At 42.0% G+C, this 21,853-nt stretch overlaps 1 protein-coding gene across 1 annotated transcript in view; it reads left to right on the plus strand.

Annotated features, from left to right (window-relative positions):
• Nle (notchless protein homolog 1) overlaps positions 1 to 17,893 on the plus strand; it is a 50,265-nt gene extending 32,372 nt beyond the window's left edge. Inside the window, exons 13-14 of the mRNA XM_080282565.1 lie at positions 8,391 to 8,517; positions 17,768 to 17,893. Of these exons, the coding sequence (XP_080138691.1) occupies positions 8,391 to 8,517; positions 17,768 to 17,780 (140 nt within the window). The 3' untranslated portion in view covers positions 17,781 to 17,893. The remainder of the gene's footprint in view (positions 1 to 8,390; positions 8,518 to 17,767) is intronic.
• Positions 17,894 to 21,853: the final 3,960 nt, after the last annotated feature.

Raw genomic sequence — 21,853 nt, forward strand, 5'->3', positions numbered from 1 at the left:
GAAGAGTTTTGTTATTTAGGAGACATGTTGTGTGCTGGAGGTGGGGCTGGAGCTAGCTCTGTGGCTAGGGTGAGAAGTGGTTGGAAGAAGTTCAGGGAGCTCTTGCCTCTCCTGACATTGAGGGGGCTCTCCCTACGTGCTAAGGGGTCTTTGTATGCAGCGTGTGTTAGGAGTGTAATGCTGTATGGCAGTGAGACCTGGGCAGTGAAGGAGGAAGACATTCGCCGGCTCAGACGTACAGAAATGACAATGATTAGGTGGATGTGCAGTGCGTCCCTGCGTCCAAGGCCTGGAGGGGCTGGGTTTACAATGGAAGAGTTGAGAGGTAGGATGGGACTGGAGTGTATTGGTGTTGTGATGAGGAGAGGTAGATTGAGGTGGTTTGGACATGTGGAGAGGATGGGGGATGATATTTGGGTGAGGAAGGTGAGAAGTGTTAATAATGGGGGTGGGGTTATGAGGGTAGACCGAGAAAGACATGGGACGAGGTCATTAAGTGTGACCTTAAGGTTAAGGGACTGAACAGGGAGGCTGCAATGGATCGTGCAGCATGGAGAGCCGCCATTAGGTGACCAAGGCCGACACATGCAAGCATGTTGGAGCCTTTAAAAACGAACGAACGAAACGATTATACACATACACACACACACTCATAGGCATGGCTGCCACAGTCTCGTTTCTGTATTGTCACACCTCGTATATATTACACACACACACACACACACACACACACACTATATACACAGGTACATGGAAGAATTATTGTAAAGTAAGAGAGATATCAGAAGTCCTAGTGAGTGATGAACAGGGTGGCTTTCAGAATGCCAGAGGATGTATCAAATATTTACAGTGAGATGGATAGTGGAGAAGGCTTGTGAGAAGGACTGTAAGATGTTTATGGCATTCATGGATCTGGAAAAAGCATATGACAAAGTAGACAGAGAAGGATTGTGGAAGGTTTTGCTCATGTACAGTGTAGATGGTAAGCTGCTAAGTGCCGTCAAGAGTTTTTATGGTGGTAGCAATGCATGTGTAAGATTAAATGGACATCTAAGTGAATGGTTCTCAATCAGCATGGGCGCACAGCAAGGTTGTGTGATGTCCCCATGGTTGTTCAATATACAGTATATATGAATGGGGTGATGAGGGAAGTAAAAACACGAGTAATGGAGAGAGGAATGACGTTGGAAATGATTGGCGATGGATGGAGTTTCTTAGATTTGTTGTATGCTGATGATGCAGTATGGTACTACTGTACTTGCAACTACTGGACAAGAACTTGGTAGACTAGTGCAGAGTTTTGCTGATGTCTGTGAGCATTGTGCCTTGAGAGTATATGTAGAAAAGAGTAAAGTGATGTTTATTGAGAGAGAAGGTGACTCCCAGTGTGATGTTACAGTGAATGGAGAGTGACTGGAATTGGTGAGAGAGTTCAAATATCTGGGTAAAGTGATAGAAAAGAAAGGAAAATGTGTAAAAGAAGTGGAAAGTAGAGTAACACTAGGTTGGAAAGTAGCTGGTGCAAAGAAGGCCTTGATAAGAAACGGAGGCTTGATTGTTGCAGCTGCACGAGGCATACATGAAGGAGTGTTAGTGCCAGCTTTAACATATGGATGTGAGTCTATGGTGTGGCATGAAAATGAAAAGTCAAGCGTGAGAGCAGAGGACATGGGACTGCTGAGGAATGTATGTGGAGTACAGAGAGTGGACATATAATACTGTAATGTGATTCATGAAAGATGTGGAATGAGGAAGTCTGTGAACACCAGAATCGAAGCGAGTGTCCTGAGATTGTATGGTCATGGGGAGAGAATGAATAATAATGGAGCTGTGAAAAAGGTATATCTGAGTGAATCTGAAGGAGGGAGGAGGCGAGGTAGGCCAGGAGAAGGTGGAGGGTTATGGTGGATGAGTGTGTGAGGAAGAGAGGTTCGGAAGCCAATGAAGCTAGGGGACTGACAAGAGATTGAGGTGGCTGGATGAATATTGTGAGAACTCATGATCAGGGATTTGGCACCCATTTTTAACATGACAGCGCCCGGATTGACTCTATCAGATACGTTTATGTGAAGCTACAGAATGTGGTGAATGTTTTTGGCGTATCAGATAGAGCCAGGATTCCAGGGGCTGGAATGGTGAGCGAATGGAAGTGTGGCCCATTGGATTGGGCAAATTTGGGCTGTCTGGACGTTGCTACTCCTCACCCAGCCGTAGGGTGGGAAAGGAGGTCCAGAGGATGATGATGTGTGTGTGTGTGTGTGTGTGTGTGTGTGTGTAAATATGTACACACATATATACTGTATATATATATATATATATATATATACACATACATACATATATCTCATCTCATCTCATCAGCCAATTGAGTGTCCACTGTAGGACCGGCCTATCCCTACCGAAGTGGGGACGATACAGCCAATATATCTCTACCAAGTGGCTTAGGCTGTCTAGTAGAGATCGTATGTAGGGTGAGAAGTGCTTGTAAGTGTAATTGTAGTGTTGGAGTGGCTTTGGATGTGTGTGTAATCTGTGAACCAAGTGTAATCGGCCCGCGCAAGCTGACTGGGTGCAAGCATACTTTATAGTATGCGACACTGGTTCAGCCACAGCACCCTTTGTGTCCGCCAATGCAGTACGTGGCCAGAAGAACGCTCCCAAAGTTTATTACCCTGGCGGGGCGTGAACCCTCGTTCTTCAGTGTACGAACACGCACACTTTACCACTGTACCACAGAGGCTCCATATGTGTATATATATATACAGTATATATATATATATATATATTCATCATCATCATTATCATACGGACCTCCTTTCCCACCCAAGGGCAGGGTGAGGAGTAGCAATGTCCAGACAGCACAAACTTGCCCAGTCCAATGGGCCACGCTTCCATTCACTCTTCATTCAAGCCCCCGGAATCCTAGATCTATCGGATACACCAAAAACATTCACCACGTTCTGTAGCTTCACATAATCATATCCGACAGAGTCAATCCAGACGCTGCCACAAAAAGGGGTGCCAAAAATCCCTGATCATGCACTTCTCCTCACAAAATTCATCCAGCCAGCTTGATCTCCTGTCAGTTCCCTAGCCTCTCTGACTTCCAAACCTCTCTTCCTCACACATTCATCCACCATATCTCTCCACTTTCTCCTTGGCATACCTCGCCTCCTCTCTCCTTCGAATTCGCTCAGATATACCTTCTTCACCACTCTATTGTTATCCATTCTCTCCACATGACCATACCATCTCAGTACACTCTCTTCAATTCTGGTGTCCACCGACTTCCTCACTCCGCATCTTTCATGAATCACATTATTTCGTATCCTATCCACCCTCTGTACTCCACATACATTCCTCAGCAGTCCCATCTCCACTGCTCTTACTCTTGACTTTTCATTTTCATGCCACACCATAGTCTTACATCCGTATGTTAAAGTCGGCACTAACACTCCTTCATGTAAGCCTCGTGCAGCTGCAACACTCGAGCCTCTGTTTCTTACCAAGGCCTTCATTGCACCAGCTACTTTTCTTCCTTGTGTCACTCTACTTTCAACTTCTTTTGCACATTTTCCTCTCTTTTCTATCACTGTATTTGAACTCTCTCACCAGTTCCAGTCTCTCTCCATTCGCTGTTACATTGCACTGGGAGCCACTTTCTCTCTCAATAACCATCACTTTACTCTTTTCTACATTTACTCTCAAGGAACGACACTTACAGACATCAGCAAAACTCTGCACTAGCCTACCAAGTGCTTGTCCGGTACTTGCAAGCAGTACTGCATCATCAGCATACAACAAATTTGAGATATTCCATCCATCACCATTCATTACCAATGCCATCCCTCTCTCCATTACTCGTGTTTTCACTTCTCACATTACCCCATCCATATATACATTGAACAACCATGGGGACATCATACAACCTTGTCACACGCCCACACTGATCGTAAACCATTCACTTAGATGCCCATTAACCCTGACACATGCTTCACTACCATCATGAAAACTCTTGACGGCACCTAGCAGCTTACCTTCTACACCGTACATGCGCAATCCTTCTCTGTCCACTTTGTCATATGCTTTTTCCAGATCCATGAATGCCATAAACACCTTATGGTCCTTCTCACAAGCCTTCTATACTATCTGTCTCACTGCAAATATTTTGTCCACACATCCTCTGCCACTCTTAAAGCCACCCTGTTCATCACTCACTAGGATTTCTGATATCTCTCTTACTTTATAATAATTCTTCCATATACCTTCCCTACCACACTCAATAAACTTATGCCACGATAATTCTTGCACTCACTTCGCTCACCTTTATTCTTGTACCGGGGTACAATCACAGCCTTTTTCCACTCTTCAGGCACAGTTTCACTCATCCATGCCTTCTTACATATCTCCAACAAGCACTTCATTCAATTCTCTCCACTACATTTAAGCGTCTCTGCATACACTTCATCAGCCCCAGCAGCTTTCCCATTTTTCAGCCGCTGCACAGCACTCTTCACCTGTGCGAGTGTCACGTCTCCTGGCACTGCATTCCTTCTCTGCACACCCCCAAAACCAATCATGTTTACAGCTGCTCTACTTTCTCTATCCCAGTTCATCAGGGTTTCAAAATATTCTTTCTATCTGGTCCTTACTTCATCTCCATGGGTTAATAATTTACCACCTGCATCCTTCTCACCATCCCATTTCTTTCTGCCTTCACTTCTACATTTCTGCACCTCTTTCCAGAATAACTTTCTATTTCCAGAGTACTTCACATTCATTTTTCTTCCTAGATCCTCATTTACCTCCTCCATTTTCCTCTTCACTAGTCTCTTTATATGCTTCTTGCTCTCAACACATTCAGTTCTTATTTCAACTGAACCCCTATCTTGTAACCACTTTAGCCACTTCTTCCTCTTTTCCTCCACAGCTCTCTTTACCTCCTCATCCCACCATGCCGTACCTTTCTTCTTTGTTGTTACTCTTGCCACACCACACACCGCTTTAGCATTCCTAACTAAGCAATCCCTATATGCATTCCACAGTCTGTCCAGATCCATTTCATTCCAATTCAGTAATTCTAACTCGTCCTCTACTTTGGTCCTGTATTCATCTGCCATTTCTTTGATCTTCAGCTTCTCAACTTTCAGTCTTTTTCCCTGACTGCTCCTCTCTCTCCTGATCCACTGCACTCCTCTCAGCTTAATCTTGCATATCAGAGTCATATGATCTGACAGACCTCCACATCATCCTCTCACAGCCCTCGTATCAGCAACCATTCCCATCATCGACCTCTCTACAAGCAGGTAATTAATCAGGCTTCTTTCAACACGATCCCCGTTCCCTCTGTACCATGTTTATTTATGTGGCTCTCTGTGTTTGAAATACGAGTTACAAATGCACAACCTCCTCTCCCGACACACATCCTTCAGTCTCTTCCCATTATCATTTTCTCCTGGTACTCCATAGCAACCCATTATGTCATCCTCAGGATCAGTGCCTACTCTTCCGTTCATATCCCCCATCGGAAGATATATATACAGTATATATATATAATATACTATAGCAGTAGCCATGTGTCTGTGTGTGTGTGTGTGTATTTTGGGCAGCCGAAACTACACATTCAAATCACACCAAAATTGGCACGGAAATCGCAAAAAAATCGCTGATGTGAAAAAACTTGGTCCCATCATGATTGAAAATCTTTTACTGTATTTAATGAGTGATCACATTTTGACCAAAAAATGCCGCTCCTGGCGCCCTGCATTGGATCTCCGTAGAATTTTTTGCCCAGATGTAGAACTACAGTAAAGTATTTCGGACTTACTTTCGGACAACTTAGGTTCCATTCACGAAGCTGCAGATAACACGATCAATTGGTTAGCTGCAAAAAATCCAAGTGACAGCGTTACACTAGAACAGCACATAAATGCGAGAACCCTCCGCAGGAGCAAGTGCGATAGGCCTGAAGGGCCGAAGAGCACTTGTATATAATTATACCTGGTATATATACTGTATATATATATATATATGTATATATATATATATATATATATATATATATATATATATATATATATATATATATATATATATATATATATATATATATATATCATTCGTCATCATCCGGACCTCCTTTCCCACCCAAGGGCAGGGTGAGGAGTAGCAGTGTCCAGACAGCACAAACTTGCCCAGTCCAAATAGGCCACGCTTCCATTCACTCATCATTCAAGCCCCCGGACTCCTTGCTCCACCAGATACGCCAAAAACATTCACCACATTCTGCAGCTTCACACAGCGTATCCGATTGAGTCAATCTGGATGCTGCCATGCTCACAAGGGGTGCCAAAATCGCTGATCACGCACTCCTCACAAAATTCATCCATCCAGCTTGATCTCTTGTCAGTTCCCTAGCCTCACCGACTTCCAAACCTCTCTTCCTCACACACTCCTCCACCATATCTTTCCACCTTCTCTTAGGGCTACCTTGCCTCCTCCCTGCTTCAAATTCGCTCAGGTATACCTTTTTTACCACTCTATTGTTATCCATTCTTTCCACATGACTATACCATCCCAGGACACTCTCTTCGATTCTGGTGTCCACCGACTTCCTTACTCCACACCTTTCATGAATCACATTATTTCGTATCCTATCCACCCTCTGTACTCCACATACATTCCTCAGCAGTCCCATCTCCACTGCTTTTACTCTTGACTTTTCATTGTCATACCACACCATAATCTCACACCCATATGTTAGAGTTCGCATTAACACTCCCTCGTGTAAGCCTCGTGCAGCCGCAACACTCAAGCCTCTGTTTCTTATCAAGGCCTTCATTGCACCAGCCACTTTTCTTCCTTGTGTCACTCTACTTTCAACTTCTTTTGCACATTTTCCTCTCTTTTCTATGACTGTACCCAGGTATTTGAACTCTCTCACCATTTCCAGTCTCTCTCCATTCACTGTGACATCACACTGGGAGTCACCTTCTCTCTCAGTAACCATCACTTTACTAAGGCACGGTGCTCACAGACATCAGCAAAACTCTGCACTATCCGGTACTTGCAAGCAGTACTGCATCATCAGCATACAACAAACTTGCAATATTCCATCTCCATCACCAATCATTTTCAGCACCATCCCTCTCTCCATTACTTGTGTTTTTACTTCTCTCATCACCCCATCCATATATATATTGAACAACCATGGGGACATCACACAACCTTGTCGCATGCCCACACTGAACGTGAACCACTCACTTAGATGCCCTTAAACCCTAACACATGCTTCGCTACCATCGTAAAAACTCTTGACAGCACCTAACAGCTTACCATCTGCACCATACATGCGCAAAACTTTCCACAATCCCTCTCTGTCCACTTTCTCGTATGCCTTTTCCAGATCCATGAATGCCATAAACACCTTATCGTCCTTCTCACAAGCCTTCTCTGCTACCTGTCTCACTGCAAATACTTGATCCACACATCCTCTGCCACTCTTAAAGCCACCCTGTTCATCACTCACTAGGACTTCTGATATCTCTCTTACTTTCTCTATAATAATTCTTCCATATACCTTCCCTACCTCACTCAATAAACTTATGCCACAATAATTCTTGCACTCACTTCACTCACCTTTATTTTTGTACAGGGGTACAATCACAGCCTTTTTTCACTCTTCAGGCACAGTTTCACTCATCCATGCCTTCTTACATATCTCCAACAAGCACTTCATTCCACTCTCTCCACTACACTTAAGCGTCTCTGCATACACTTCATCAGCCTCAGCTGCTTTCCCATTTTTCAGCCGTTCCACAGTACTCTTCACTTGTGCGAGTGTCATGTCTCCAGGCACTGCATTCTTTCTCTGCACACCCCCAAAACCAGTCATGTTTACAGGCGCTCTGCTCTCTTTATTCCCATTCATCAGGCTTTCAAAATATTCTTTCCATCTGGTCCTTACCTCATCTCCATGGGTTAGGATATATATATATATATATATATATATATATATATATATATATATATATATATATATATATATATACACACACAGTATATACATACAGTATATATACTATATATTCATACATACCGTACATATTCTGTAGCAAGTGCCATACTGATAATTATCAGGGGAGGGTCTGAGACATCAGCATCATTGTTTTGCATCTGATGTGTCTGATTTGTTAAGCACCTAAGTCAGTATTAATGATCTTCATTTAAAGGAATTGGTGTTAGGATATTAAGTTTTGTGTATGTCTGGATTTTCATGTCAAAAAAAAAAAAAAAGTTGTTTTTAACATACTGGTAAGTGAAGTTAGATTTATTACATACCTATATATTGTACAGTATATATTATCTATATTATAAAATCCTTGAACCAGTCTGGGACATGTCAACCAAGAAGATGGAGGTAGATTTGCCTGGTCATGCAGATGAGGTATATGCAGTGGACTGGTCACCAGATGGGCAGAGGGTCGTTAGTGGCGGCAAGGACAAGATAATCAAGCTGTAAGTTCTTGGCCTTAATTTAAAGTGAAAATCAGTGTCTGCTGGTTGAGGAATTTGCAGGTACTTAAGGAGCAGGTGGTGAAGAAGAGGACCTATGCACCTAGGAGGAAATATCGTTTTGTTTTGTTTTTGAAGGCTCCAACACATGTCCATGCGTTGGCCTTGGTCGCCTAATGGCAGCTGTCCATGCTGCTCCCCTGTTCAGTCCCTTATCCCTGAGGTCACACTCAGTGACCTCATCTCAGATCTTTTTCGGTCTGCCTTCCACAACCCTACCCCCAACATTAGCACTTCTCACTTTCTGCACAGAATTATCATCCCCCATCCTCTCCACATGCCCAAACCATCTCAGTCTACCTTTACTCATCACATCATCAATTCTCTACACTCCAGTCCCATCCTAGCCCTCAACCCTTCCATTGTAAACCTAGCCCCCAAGACCCCACACTCAGATGCAGTGCACATCCACCAAATCATTGTCATTTCTGTACATTTGAGCCTGTGAATATCCTTCCTTTACTGCCCAGGTATCACTACCATACTGCATTATACTCCTAACACATGCTGCATACAAAGATCTCTGAGCATGGAGAGAGAGCCCTCTCTATGTCAGGAGAGGCAAAACAGCTCCTTGAACTTCTTCCAACCACTCTTGGTTGTAGCCACAGAGCTCCAGCCCCACCTTTAGCACATAACATGTCTCCCAAGTAAATGAACTCTTCTCCACACTCAAGAGACTCACCAACAAGTTCAGTTCACGCCTGAAAATCTCCACCTGCTCTCCCCAGCACATGGACTTGTGAAATCAGCATTTTCTCGCAGTCTACCGCTAATACCACTGCATCTCATATGCACCCACTTATCACAGACACTGCACAAGATGGATTTACTTCCCACACCCTTGTGGCAAATCGCACATGGCCACTTTCCCTCTTCTTGACAGTACCTCCACCAGCCCTAGATACCATCACTTTTGTTTTGTCTGGATTTACTTTTAAGCCCTTTTCCTCCATACCATCTCTCCGCTTCCTAAATCTTTCCTCCGCCTCCCTTTCATTCCATGCAGTCAACACCAAATCATCAGCATACAACATCTCCCATGGGAGTCCAGTTCTAAAGTCACATGAGAGGGCTTTAAGTGCCATGATAACAAGGGGCTCAGAACCGACCCCTGGTACACACCAGCTTTCATGAAAAACTCATCACTCAAATCTCCCTTCACCCATACCTGGGTGCGAGCACCCACATACATGGCCATAACCACCCTAACCAGCTACTCCTTGATCCCAAACTTTCTCATTGTCTACTTCACCACCTTTCTAGGGACTTTGTCAAAGGCCTTCTCCAAATCGACAGAAATAAAGTTCAGTTCCCTTTTCTTTCCTATATGTTTTTCCTGAAGCTGTCGAACAGTGAATATGGCGTCATTGGTCCCTTTGCCTGGCATAAACCCAAACTGCATCTCATCAGTATTCACTCTTTCTATGATCATACCTTCCAGAACTCTCTCCTTTAGCTTCATTATCTGGCTTAAAAGTTATATGCCTCTATAATTTCCTCTTTCCAGGGCATCACCCTTTCCCTTGTACACATTTACAATTACACTTTTCAGCCAGTCGTCTGGGACAACACACTCATTTATGTTCATATTTGTCAGGTCGGTGACTAACCTCATTCTCATATCTCCTGAGTCTTTCAACATTTCAGGAGTAAGTTACCACAGATACACCTGCTGCCTTCCCCACCTGCATCCTGCATCCTATTGCCTCGCTTACAGTAGCAGTGTCAATCAAAGGCCAAGGGCCAGACACTGGATCTGCAGGCCCCAAACCTTCCCTGTCCCAGTCAAACTCCTCATTCAACAGCTAGCTGTAATGCTCTCTCCATGCGTCTCTAACCCCCACCGCGTTCATCGCCTCACATGAGGCGATATGGAGGCCACCTCTGGCCGTGCTGATCACCTTATATGAAGTGATGGGTCTCGGTGTCACAATTTCAAGCATGAGGAAGCGTCAGTGTTTTCCATGGGAGTGTTGAGTTTCACTCTACACCATCAGAGTTGTTGCCAAACCCTGCCACACTGCAGTTGCCAGAAATTGCATATTTAGCAGCTGAAATATGTAGGCCTTCCTTGGCCACGCTGCTCACCTCATGTGAAGCGATGAATCTCCACACCATAATTTCAAGCACGAGGAAGCGTCAGTTGTCAGAGCTGTTGCCAAACCCTGCCATCTGGCAGTTGCCAAATACTGCTTATTTAGTAATTCAATTTTCGTTTGTAGCTTAGGAGTGGCAAATTCACACCCGTCTACCTCCCACGGTGCTGCCACCTTATTTGCTGCCCTCACACCCATCCAAGAGGCATAAATTACAAAAAGATGAGGGTGATGAAGAGTTCGAGCACAAAAACACTTGGTCTGATGCCAAAAAAAGTCAATTTAATATTAAAAAGGCCAAAAAAATGACCCAGGGAAAGTAATTGGGTTGATAAGAATTAGGGCAGTGGGGGTTAATATCCTTGCTGTTCACTACTACCCTTTCTTCAATATTCTTCACACACTGCTCACCTGTGATATCACTATTCTCCTTCTCCATCTGATTTGCCACCTTAAATATCATATTCCTCTTTTCCACACAATTTTGGTTATCAAGTAAAAGTCTTTGTGACTCAGGCTTCGCCATGAGGGTGGTGAAGAGTTCGAGCACAAAAACATTTGGTCTGATGACTAAAAAAGTCAGTTTAATATTAAAAAGTCCAAAAAAATGACCCAGGGAAAGTAATTGGGGTGATAATTAGCGCAGCGGGGGTTAGTATCATCGCTGTTCACCACTACCCATCCTTCAGCATTCTTCACACAATGCTTACCTATGATATCCCTATTCTCCCTTTCCATCTGATTTGCCACCTTAAATGTATTCTTCCTTTCCACATGATTTTGGTTATCAAGTAAAAGTCTTTGTGACTCAGGCTTCGCCCTGTAAACCTCTTTTCTAGCCCTACACTTGGCAGCCAAGTATTCCTCTCTGGTACCACCCTTCTTCCATTCCCAGAAAAGCCTTGTGTACTCCTTAACTGCAGCTTCTACACCTTCATCCCACCACCAAGTTACTTTATGTCGTGGTGAGCCTCTTGTTGCACTTGAGGTTTCTCTACAGTTCATTAACACTTCTGTCAACATCTTGTTCTGCCACCCCTCTCCTCATCTCGCTATAGAAGGCATCCATTACTGCTTGGTTTTTCATCTTCCATAATTCCCTCAAAGATGCATAGGTCCTCTTTTTCATCACCTTCTCCTTCAGCACCTTATCACATATCAATAACTTGTGTTGCTGCGCACACTCCTCGCTCCGTATAACTTTAGCATCTCTCACCAGCTTCCTGCCAGTCTGCCTGACCAGGAATTAGACTATCTGGCTGCTATTTCCCCCTGACTCGTATGTGATCAACCTATTCACTCTCTTCCTAAAATGTGTGTTACACACAATCATGTTCATTGCCTCTCCAAACTGGAGTATCCTTTCCCCTTCCATCATTTCTTGTACCATATGCACATCCCCCTTGTACTCCTTCATATCCTTGAGCTGCTTCTACATGATCATTAAGTCCCCCAAACCACAATCTTACCATCCCCCACACCACTTACTACACATATTAAGTCTTCCCAAAATTTATTCTTCTCCACCTCATCCAGACTTGCCTGTGGAGCATATTCCAATTAAATGCAATGATTTTCCCACTGAAAAATTTTTTCACTACTATTAACCTATCACTTACTCTTATAACATTCATGACATATTCCACTCATTTCTCCCTAACCAACACACCAACACCACCATATCTGGCTGTCCTACCCTGCCAAAACAACTTACAATAACAATCCCTCCCAGCAATCTTTATGGCTGATCCACCCCTGTACCAGACTTCTTGTACACATCCCATATCCACCCCCCTCTTACTCAGTGAAAAACCAACTAGTAAGGGATGCCTTCTATAGTGAGATGAGTAGAGTAGTGGCAGAAGAGGGAGCTGTTTTCGAAAGTGTTAATGAACAGAACAGGGCTCACAAGAACAATCTCCTGAGAGTTACTGATTCAGTGTGTGGATGGACAAGTTGCCTTCCCAAGACATAAAGTAACATGATGGTGGGATGAGGGTGCAGTTAAGGAGAAAAGAAAGCTCTTCTGGAAATGGGAAAGGGGTGGTAACAAAAAGAAATACTTGGCCACCAAGCATAGAGCTAGAAAAGAGGTATACAGGGCAAAATCTGAGTCTCCAAGACTTCACTGGATAGCCTAAATAATGTTGAGGGGAAAAATGTGATATTTAAGGTGATAAATCAGATAAAGAGGGAAAACGGGGATATTAAAGTTGAGCAGTGTATGATGAAAAATGAAGGAAAGGTAGTGGTGAACAGTGGGGATATTAAAGATTCCTGGAGAGAGCATTATAACCACTTGCTGAATGAGGAGTTTGACTGGAACAAGGAAAGTTTGGATTCAGTGGATCCAGTGTTTGGCCCTTGGCCTTTGATTGATGCTGGTGTTGTGAGGAGGGCAATAGGTAGGATGCAGGTGGGGAAGGTGACAGGTGTGTCTGGGTTGACCGCTGAAATACTGAAGACCTCAGGAGATACAGGATTGGGGTTAATTACTGATTTGATATATATGATTATATATGAATGTGTTGTTCCAGATGATTGGCTAAAGAATATGATTGTAAGTGTGTACAAGATGAAGGGTGATGCCCAGGAAAGTGGAAATAATAGAGGCATAAAACTTTTGGACCAGATAATGAAGGTAATGGAGAGAGCTCTAGAAGCTATGATTAGAGAAGGGTGAATATTGATGTGATGAAGATTGATTTTATGCAAGACAAAGGGACCTCTGATGCCATATTCATTGTTCGACAGCTTCAAGAAAAATATATAGGAAAGAAAAGGGATCTGTACTTTGTTTTTGTTGATTTGGAGAAGGCATTTGACATTAGGGAGATGGTGAAGTTGGCAGTGAGAAAACATGGGATCAAGGAGTGGCTGGTTAGGGTGGTTATAGCTACTGTATGTTTGTGGGTGCTTGCACCCAGGTGAGAGTGAATGGAGATATGAGCGATGAATATTACGTGAATATTGGTGTGCATCAGGGATCGGTCTTGAGTTCCTTATTGTCTACCATGGTGCTTAAAACCTTCTCACATGACTTCAGAAATGGATTCCCATGGGAGATGTTGTACACTGATGATTTGATGTTGATTGCAGAGAATGAAAGGGAGGCAGAGCAAAGATTTAGAAAGTGGAGAGATGGTATGGGGTACAAGAGCTTGAGAGTAAATGCAGATAAAGCAAAAGTGATGGTATCTAGGGCTGGTGGCAGTACTGTCAAAGAAGAGGGAAAGTGTCGATGTATGGCATGCCACAAGAGCGTGGGAATTAATTCCATCTTGTGCAGTGTTTGCTATAAGTGAGTGCATAAGAGATGTAGCAGTACTAGAGGTAGACTGCAAGGTAATGATTTCATGTATGCGGTGTGTCGGGGAGAGCATGTGGAAATTGGCAGGCGTGATAGGATTGATCTTGCTGGCAAGTCTCTTGAGTGTGTGGAAGAGTTCATTTACTTGGGAGACATGTTATGTGCTGGAGGTAGGGCTGGTACTAGCTCTGTGGCTAGAATGAGGAGTGGTTGGAAGAAGTTCAGGGAGCTGTTGCCTCACCTGACATTGAAAGGGCACTCCTTCTATTCTAAGGGATCTTTGTATGTGGCATGTGTTACGGGTGTAATGCTGTATGGTAGTGAGATGTGGCTAGTAAAGGAAGAGGATATTTGAAAGCTTAAAAGTCCAGCAACGACAATGATTAGATGGATGTGCGGTGCATCCTCAAATGTGAGGCCTGGAGCGACTAGGATTTTAGTGGAATAGTTAAGAGGAAGGGTGGGACTATACTCCATTTCACCGAGTCTGGCACCACAGTGATGTCCTTAACACCTGTAGCACCGATAAAGGTCCTCATTACTGGATATACCTATTTGTATTGCCTTTTTATATTGGTTCTCAAGGTAATAAATAGAGGTTTACCTAGTGCAGAGGATTTACATCAACACCACAGGGATTGAGGACAACATTGATGGTGCCAAACTTGGTGAAATGGAATATAGAGTGTAGTGGTGTTGTGATGAAGAGAGGTAGATTGAGATGGTTTGGGCATATGGCGAGGATGGGGGCTGGTATTTGGGTGCAAAAAGTGAGAAGTGTGAATATTGGGGGTAGGGTTGTGAGAGGCAAACCAAAAAATACCTGGGATGAGGTTATACAGTGTGACCTCAGGGATACAGCACTGAACAGGGAAGCTGCCAGAGACTGACCAGCATGGAGAGGTGCCATTAGGTGACCAAGGCTGATGCATGCAAGCATGTTGGAGCCTTTATAAACGAAATGACAGTGATTTGCCACCATACTCTAGTTTGTGGAGGAAATTATTAATATTAATATGTATATATATATATACTGTACATACGGTACAGAGTATATTTACCATCCATCCGTCATCCAATCCTACATTGCCCCATGAGGAGCGTAGGAGCCCGGGGCTAGGCAGTTGGTCCCAGCATTTAAGATGAGAATGACCAGCCTCACTCATCCCTGAGTGGCATTACATGAGCAGTCAACCCCAACCTTCACCAGCTCATTCCGATTGGAGTGCAATAATTACCCACTGAACCACCAGGTGCCAAAATTTGGTTATATGGTTATCATGTAGCATAGTAAATGGTTTCCTGGTGTACAGGAAACCATTTGGCTTGTTATTCAGTGTAGTCACCCACAGACAGAAGGAAGAGGAAAGAATGAAGGAAAAAAACACAGAAGAGGGAATGTAAAGTCATCCGTAGGCTGAAGGACAAGGAAAAATGAAGGAAAGAAAGACAGAAGAGAATGGAAGGAAAGAATGATGGAGGAGAGGAAAGGGCAGACACCCAAAAGCAGCACTACATTAAGTGAGTGGATGGTGAGCGCCCCCACCTACCACAAGTATACAGAATATGTATAGTTTTCTTTCAGAATTTCCCCTAACTTCCATTTACCTCTCCTTTGTTCTTCATAATTCATTTCATAGCCGTTATTTCTAGCTACAGAGTGTTGTTCTTTGCTGTATCCAGGTCTATACTGTACTTGCTCCAAGCCAAAGATGGCTATTGGGATCTCATTTATACTAGTGTTTATTACCTAATTTCTCTGCATTATGGCAGCATCTCTCTTGTCGGTATGTAACCAGCTATATCTGCACTTTTTACCTCTCCTTACTACTATTGACACATTCTAATCACAGTTTGGGATTTTAATACTGTATTCTGTACTTTTTATAGGTTCTCCAAAAGGTGTTAGAATGCACAATAGGAAGGCTTGTAATTTAGAGATGTACCGATGCCTAAATTTTGACTGATACCAATACCAATACCGATACCACAAAATTGGACCGATATCGATACCGATACCAGTGGACGTATCAGAAGACTGTGGATAGTGAGGGAGGGTGGTGCCTGCTATCTGAGGGCTGTGGCAGGGCCCTGAGCCGCTGATGCGAGGCTACCAACCTGTCTCGTACATGTCCATGGTGGCAGATGTGGCTCATTACCAAAGAATGTACTGTACAGTTTTACTACACACCATATACCGAAAATAATGATACTAAATAATTGGATATTACCATTAATTTATTTTTCATCCCTATAAAACATCCAAATTTTATTTTACAAAATAACTTCCAGTGAGTGATATGCTACGCATTAAATTCCTTTTATGTGTCAGTAGTATCGGCAGAAAATCAGCCAATACTGATTCCGATACTGATACTCAAAAAATGGGCTGATACCACCGATGCCAGTACATCGGTACATCTGTATTGTAATTCATGAGTGACTGGTTTGTGTGGAAAAAAATGTATTTAGCTCAAAAACCTGTGTTGAAGTGGGTGTGTTGAGTGAGAAATTTACGTTCTTTAGCTTCCTGTTTATTACTATACTTCACGCACTGCGATGAGATTTTAGAACAGGGTTGTCATGGAATTTACTGTATGCTTAATCTAGTTTGGTGGTAGGTGGGGGTACTCACCACCCACTCACTCGATGTAGTGATGCCGTGGTTGACTGCCCCTTCCTCTCTTCCTTCCTTCTTTCCTTCCATCATTCTTTTCTCTTCTTTCTGTCTATGGGTGACTCTACACTGACTAACAAGCCAGATGGTTTCCTGTACATCAGGAAACCATTTACTATGCTGGTTGGTAACCATATACTGTAACCAAATTATGGCACCTGGTGGTTTAGTGGGTATTAACCTGTGGATTGCGAGCCACAGCTCAGGCTGGGAAGCATTGCATTGCGAGCTACAGCTCAGGCTGGGAAGCGTTGGGTTGCGAGCCACAGCTCTGGCTGGGAAGCATCGCATTGCGAGCCACAGCTCAGGCTGTGCTAACCTTCCAGTTGCCCTGCATCTCCGCTAACTACTCCATCCCAATGCAAACTTACGCATGGCGCTAGGCAAAGACGGATAGGAAGAGAGAGTATTTTTTTTTCACGAGATGATGCCCTGGATGTTTATCTTCAAGTTTATAATAAAGAAAAATATATATATATTTTTTTTTCATTACACCCCTAATCAAAATCACATGGCACTAAGCAAAGACGGAGAGAGAGAGAGTTTTTCACCAGATGATGCCCTGGATGTTTATCTTCAATTTTATAATTAAAAAAAAAAAAAAAAATTTGCACACCATAGAGTGGGATTAGAAAAGGTAACTGCGTGGTCCAAGGGTTAAGGTGCGCCTATCGGATTATGAGCCTGTGCAGGTTTATATCCAAGGGCTGGTTGGGGCTTATTGCTTACGTGATGCCACTCAGGGATGAGTGAGGCTGGCCACTCTCATCTTAAATGTCGGGACCAATTGCCTAGCCCCAGTTTCCTACGCTCCTCATGGGGCAACACAGGATTAGATAATGATGATGATGATAATCTAGTTCTAATTACAGGTAACTAGGAAGGGTATGTAAAGAAATTTGGGGGAGGTGTGTGAGAGTGAGATGTGTTGATGTGATGCAGTAGTTTAAAAGGTTTATGGCCAACCTGATACAGAGGAGTTGCTTGGTCAAATGTAGATGAATTGGGTGTACTGATGTTTATAATGCATTATACTGTACAGTAATAACCATGTTGTTAACATTAGAGAAAGCAATCGGTATACTCATTTATTTGTATTTGTTTCAGATGGAGGAGATAATGCAGCCAGCTGAGTAGTTTGATTAAAGAAAGACAATTACCATGTTATTTTTTAATCCACAAGGAAACTGATTTCTATATAAGTAATAGCAGCAGTAGTAGTATTAACAGTAGGCAGCTAAATTTAATGGAATAATAGTACTATTATTTTAAAATTAAGTTACTAGTAGGGGTAAAAATACACTTCACAGTATCAACAACTTTTATTTTTGCTATATTTTTACAAAAATGAAATGCATGGTACATTTTACAGGAATGCATTGTGTAAAATGTACATTATCTAAATATTGCTAGTTATGTAGTAATGGTATGCTTTTCAGTGAACACAATTAACTTCACTGGACTTGGATATTTGACCAGAAAATGCTTACTCTACTTTCATTTTAAATTACAATAAATAATTCAGTTTCAGTTAATGCAAGGGCATGTACAGTATTATGATTTTTACTTCATAGAATTGAAGCTAGATTCCTAATTATTTAAACAAAGAAATAGGCACATGTAAAGATCTTACTTATAAGAGTTAATGCTGCTGACAGTGCCTGATTTCTTAATTGTAAAAAAATATAAATATATATATCTCTGCTACAGTTACACTGCAAGGACTTCCCAACAGCCATCATGTTTTTCTTTATTAGTTATATTTACAGTATAAAAGTGAAAGGTTACAAAACTTCAGATCTCTAGCAACAGTATGAAAACTCTGGCCCCACTTGCTAGCAGCCACACTCTTGGGTTTACTACCAGCAAACCTAACACCTCCCAAGAGCATAAAAACCTATCAGTGCATAATTCAGTGAAAGTATAATACAATATAGCAATTTAAACTACAATCTACTTCACACATACTTCGAGAAGACACTAAGGACAAGTACAAAATATTTTTTTTTTTTTTTATTTACTGAAAAAGTATTGCTTACAGAAATAGTTTTATAGATCAATAATTTAAGTGTGATGCAGTTAGCCTTTCTTTCTTCTGGATGAAGAAAAAAGTATTTTCCAAAATTAAAGAAATGCAAAATTAAGTCATATTAACTGCATAAATTATCCTGTTCAGTAATTCCAATCTTGTGAATGACTTTTGCCTTTAATTTTAAAACTGCTGTCATTATGGTGATGAAGAATATTAAAAATACCAGCATGGTTTTTCGGAATGTACACATTTGTTGCTTTCAGATTGAAATTTTTGAGTTTTTGGTAGAAAATGTAAATCTACCATGAAGCTTTATAAACAGTATAACAGTATTGAATTTCAGCATATTCTCATCAGGTGAGATTTACTCAGACAATATAGGTTCTGGGTCTTCTCTTATTTTAACTACTTAACTCTGATGACATTTTATTCATACTGCCTCCTGATGACTTACAAAAGACCACATAATGATGGGGTTAATGAAGGCTATATCTAAACCATATTGATCTCTCTGACAATAATTTGGAGATACAATAGGAAGACTGTAATCAGTGACATACTTGGGCTGAAGGGGTTAACAAGTACATACCGGATAAGCAGATTTACTACTGATGTAATTTTATGAACTGGGCTAAATCAAATTCTATGTTTCCTCCATTCACTCTTGGAGAACATGAAAACAGAAGTAGATTAATTAGAGCCCCCCAAAAAACTCTTGAAGGTTGCCAGTGTTCGCCGGATCACTAAACAGCGTGGGGTCACTACCCGCTCAGAGTTGGCGTACCTTCCTTTAAAAAATTCCTATCGGGATTATTACTCATGCATAAAGCATTATACCAGTATTATAATCGTCTTAGATATTTTACTGATGCTCTAAATGAGATTTATGCCAAAAAGTTCTCCATAGAGTTTATTAAAAGCCATGAAAGCTTATTGTGTGTTATCGCATTCCGCACATTTTTACCGTGTTATGAATCTCAGATGTTTGAAAAATTTATCATACAGTTTCCAAAGACCGTAATCTTTCATTTGGCAAATCCTGACATGATTCTATCCATTATACACTTAATACAGTACAATCCCAGCTATCCGGTATCCAGACAAACAGGATACTCAGAACAACGGGAAAATTCAAGGGCTGGTAAAAATGTCAGTAAGTTATAACTGTGCACCAGTTTGAATGGACCGCCAAACCACCGTTTGATCGTGTCACGCGAGGCTGGGTGAAGTCAGACAAAGCGAGGTGAAAGCATTTCCGGCTAATGTAAATCCCTAGCAAATCCTCTTAACCACCCCTCCTCTCCCCCTCTTTCCCCTACTTGAATTCAGTCATCCTCCACACCCTCCAAAAATCACCAGTCTGCGTTTTGCCACCAAACAGTAAACAAGCTCGCTTGCTATTGTGTTCCACTGATAGACGGTAATTTGTACACTCCAAAATGCCTAAAGTGCAAACTAAACGTAAGCGTATCGTGCTTACCTTGAAACAGAAGCTGGACATATGCTACGGACTTGAAAAAGGCGAACATTATAAAACACTAATGGCTGAACATAAATGTTAATAAGAATGAAAGTTTACTTTGTTGGAAGAAAAATAAATAAATAATATGCCTGCATTTCATACATACATCATTTATTTTATTTTCTGCAAAACAGCTGAGTGGCGGGTGAGGGGTGGAGTGATGGAGGTCAAGTGGGGAAGAAGGAGAACAGTCAGAAACGTAAACAAACTCACATGGGGGAACAGGTGTCGTGACAATTCTACAGTGCAGTCTTAACACATCATCAGTTCACTAATAAATGTTCAAGCTTTTATTTTTTTATTTTATTTTTCAATTTTTATGAGTACAGTACATATAATGAATACAGTAATTCGGTAAACAATGGACTGGTGCAATTTGCAGTACTGCAAATTGCTAGACATTGCACACGTGCGTTATGACCATGGTGTGTGTTTACAAGGCAGTTTTTCAGGCGGAATCTCTTAGTGTAACCCCTAATGTGACTGGTGAGTACCTGAACTGTATTTACTGCTGTGATAGCCTTTGTATAGATTTGACTTGAAAATCAGAAATACGGGAAAAATCTGTAACCGGGAAGGTAAATTCCCCAAGCCACCCGGTTAACTGGGATTGTACTGTAGTAAGAATTGTACAGCCAAAATCTTACGAGGCCAAGATCAGCGACCCGAGTTTTAAAAGGCACAGTATTCCTCTTGCTTTGAGAAAATGCCTCAGTTCTGCTACAGTCTATTTTTCCACATAAATTTTAGCTGCACAATCGACCATGACACTATATTTTCCGGATTTATCGGCTGATTTCAAAAGGCGCAGGCGTCAGGAGTGGTGTATACATATCATCAGCGCCGCCTTAGGCCCCTGGCGGCAGGCACACAAACTACACGCCTCCATAATTATGACCTCAGTGAGTTCATACGATCTTCAATTGTTTAAGTACCATATTTCCTCATTTGTTATGTAAGATACAGTATCGTTATATTCATTTACCATTTTTTCCTTGAAGATGTACATTCACCACCTAAAAACATGACAGTGATCAATACTCAGGCAACATAATACTCACATGTAGACTGTCCCTAAACTGAGATGGACGCAACCTGCCGTTTCTATTATATTTTGAAAATGAAGCCATTTTTTCTCCAGTATTATATGCAGATAAATCAATAAATATCCTATTTTCAGTTAACACAAAAACTGTATAACAGGGTAATTCAAGTTGACCCCATTTTTGCACTTTAAGTAATCTGGCGAGTGGTGGCATCTTTTTCCAGTTTGTGGGGGCTTCTATTACTTAAGACTGAGTATACACAGGTGCTGACACACCCCAAATTTGTGAATGTCATTTTTAAAAATACCTAAGAGGATAGGAAATAGATTGTGCTCCATTCTGTGTAACAATAATCAGTGAGGTAGGAACATAATCTTTCTCATATGTTTCTGGCACAAGGGTGAAGGAAACGATTCCATCTTGTGCCGTGTTTGTGACATGGAGGTGCATAAGAGATGCAGTGGTATTTGAGGTAGCCTGCGAGATAATGCTGATTTCATCTGTGGGGTGTGTCAGGGAGAGATGTGGAGACTATCAGGCATGAAAGGATTGATCAAGCTGATGAGTCTCTTGACTGTGGAAGTTTTGTTACC

The sequence above is a fragment of the Coenobita brevimanus genome, chromosome 94 (assembly GCF_032717465.1).
Source record: "Coenobita brevimanus isolate Jiangsu-jjx chromosome 94, ASM3271746v2, whole genome shotgun sequence".
NCBI classification, from domain to species: Eukaryota; Metazoa; Arthropoda; class Malacostraca; order Decapoda; family Coenobitidae; genus Coenobita; species Coenobita brevimanus.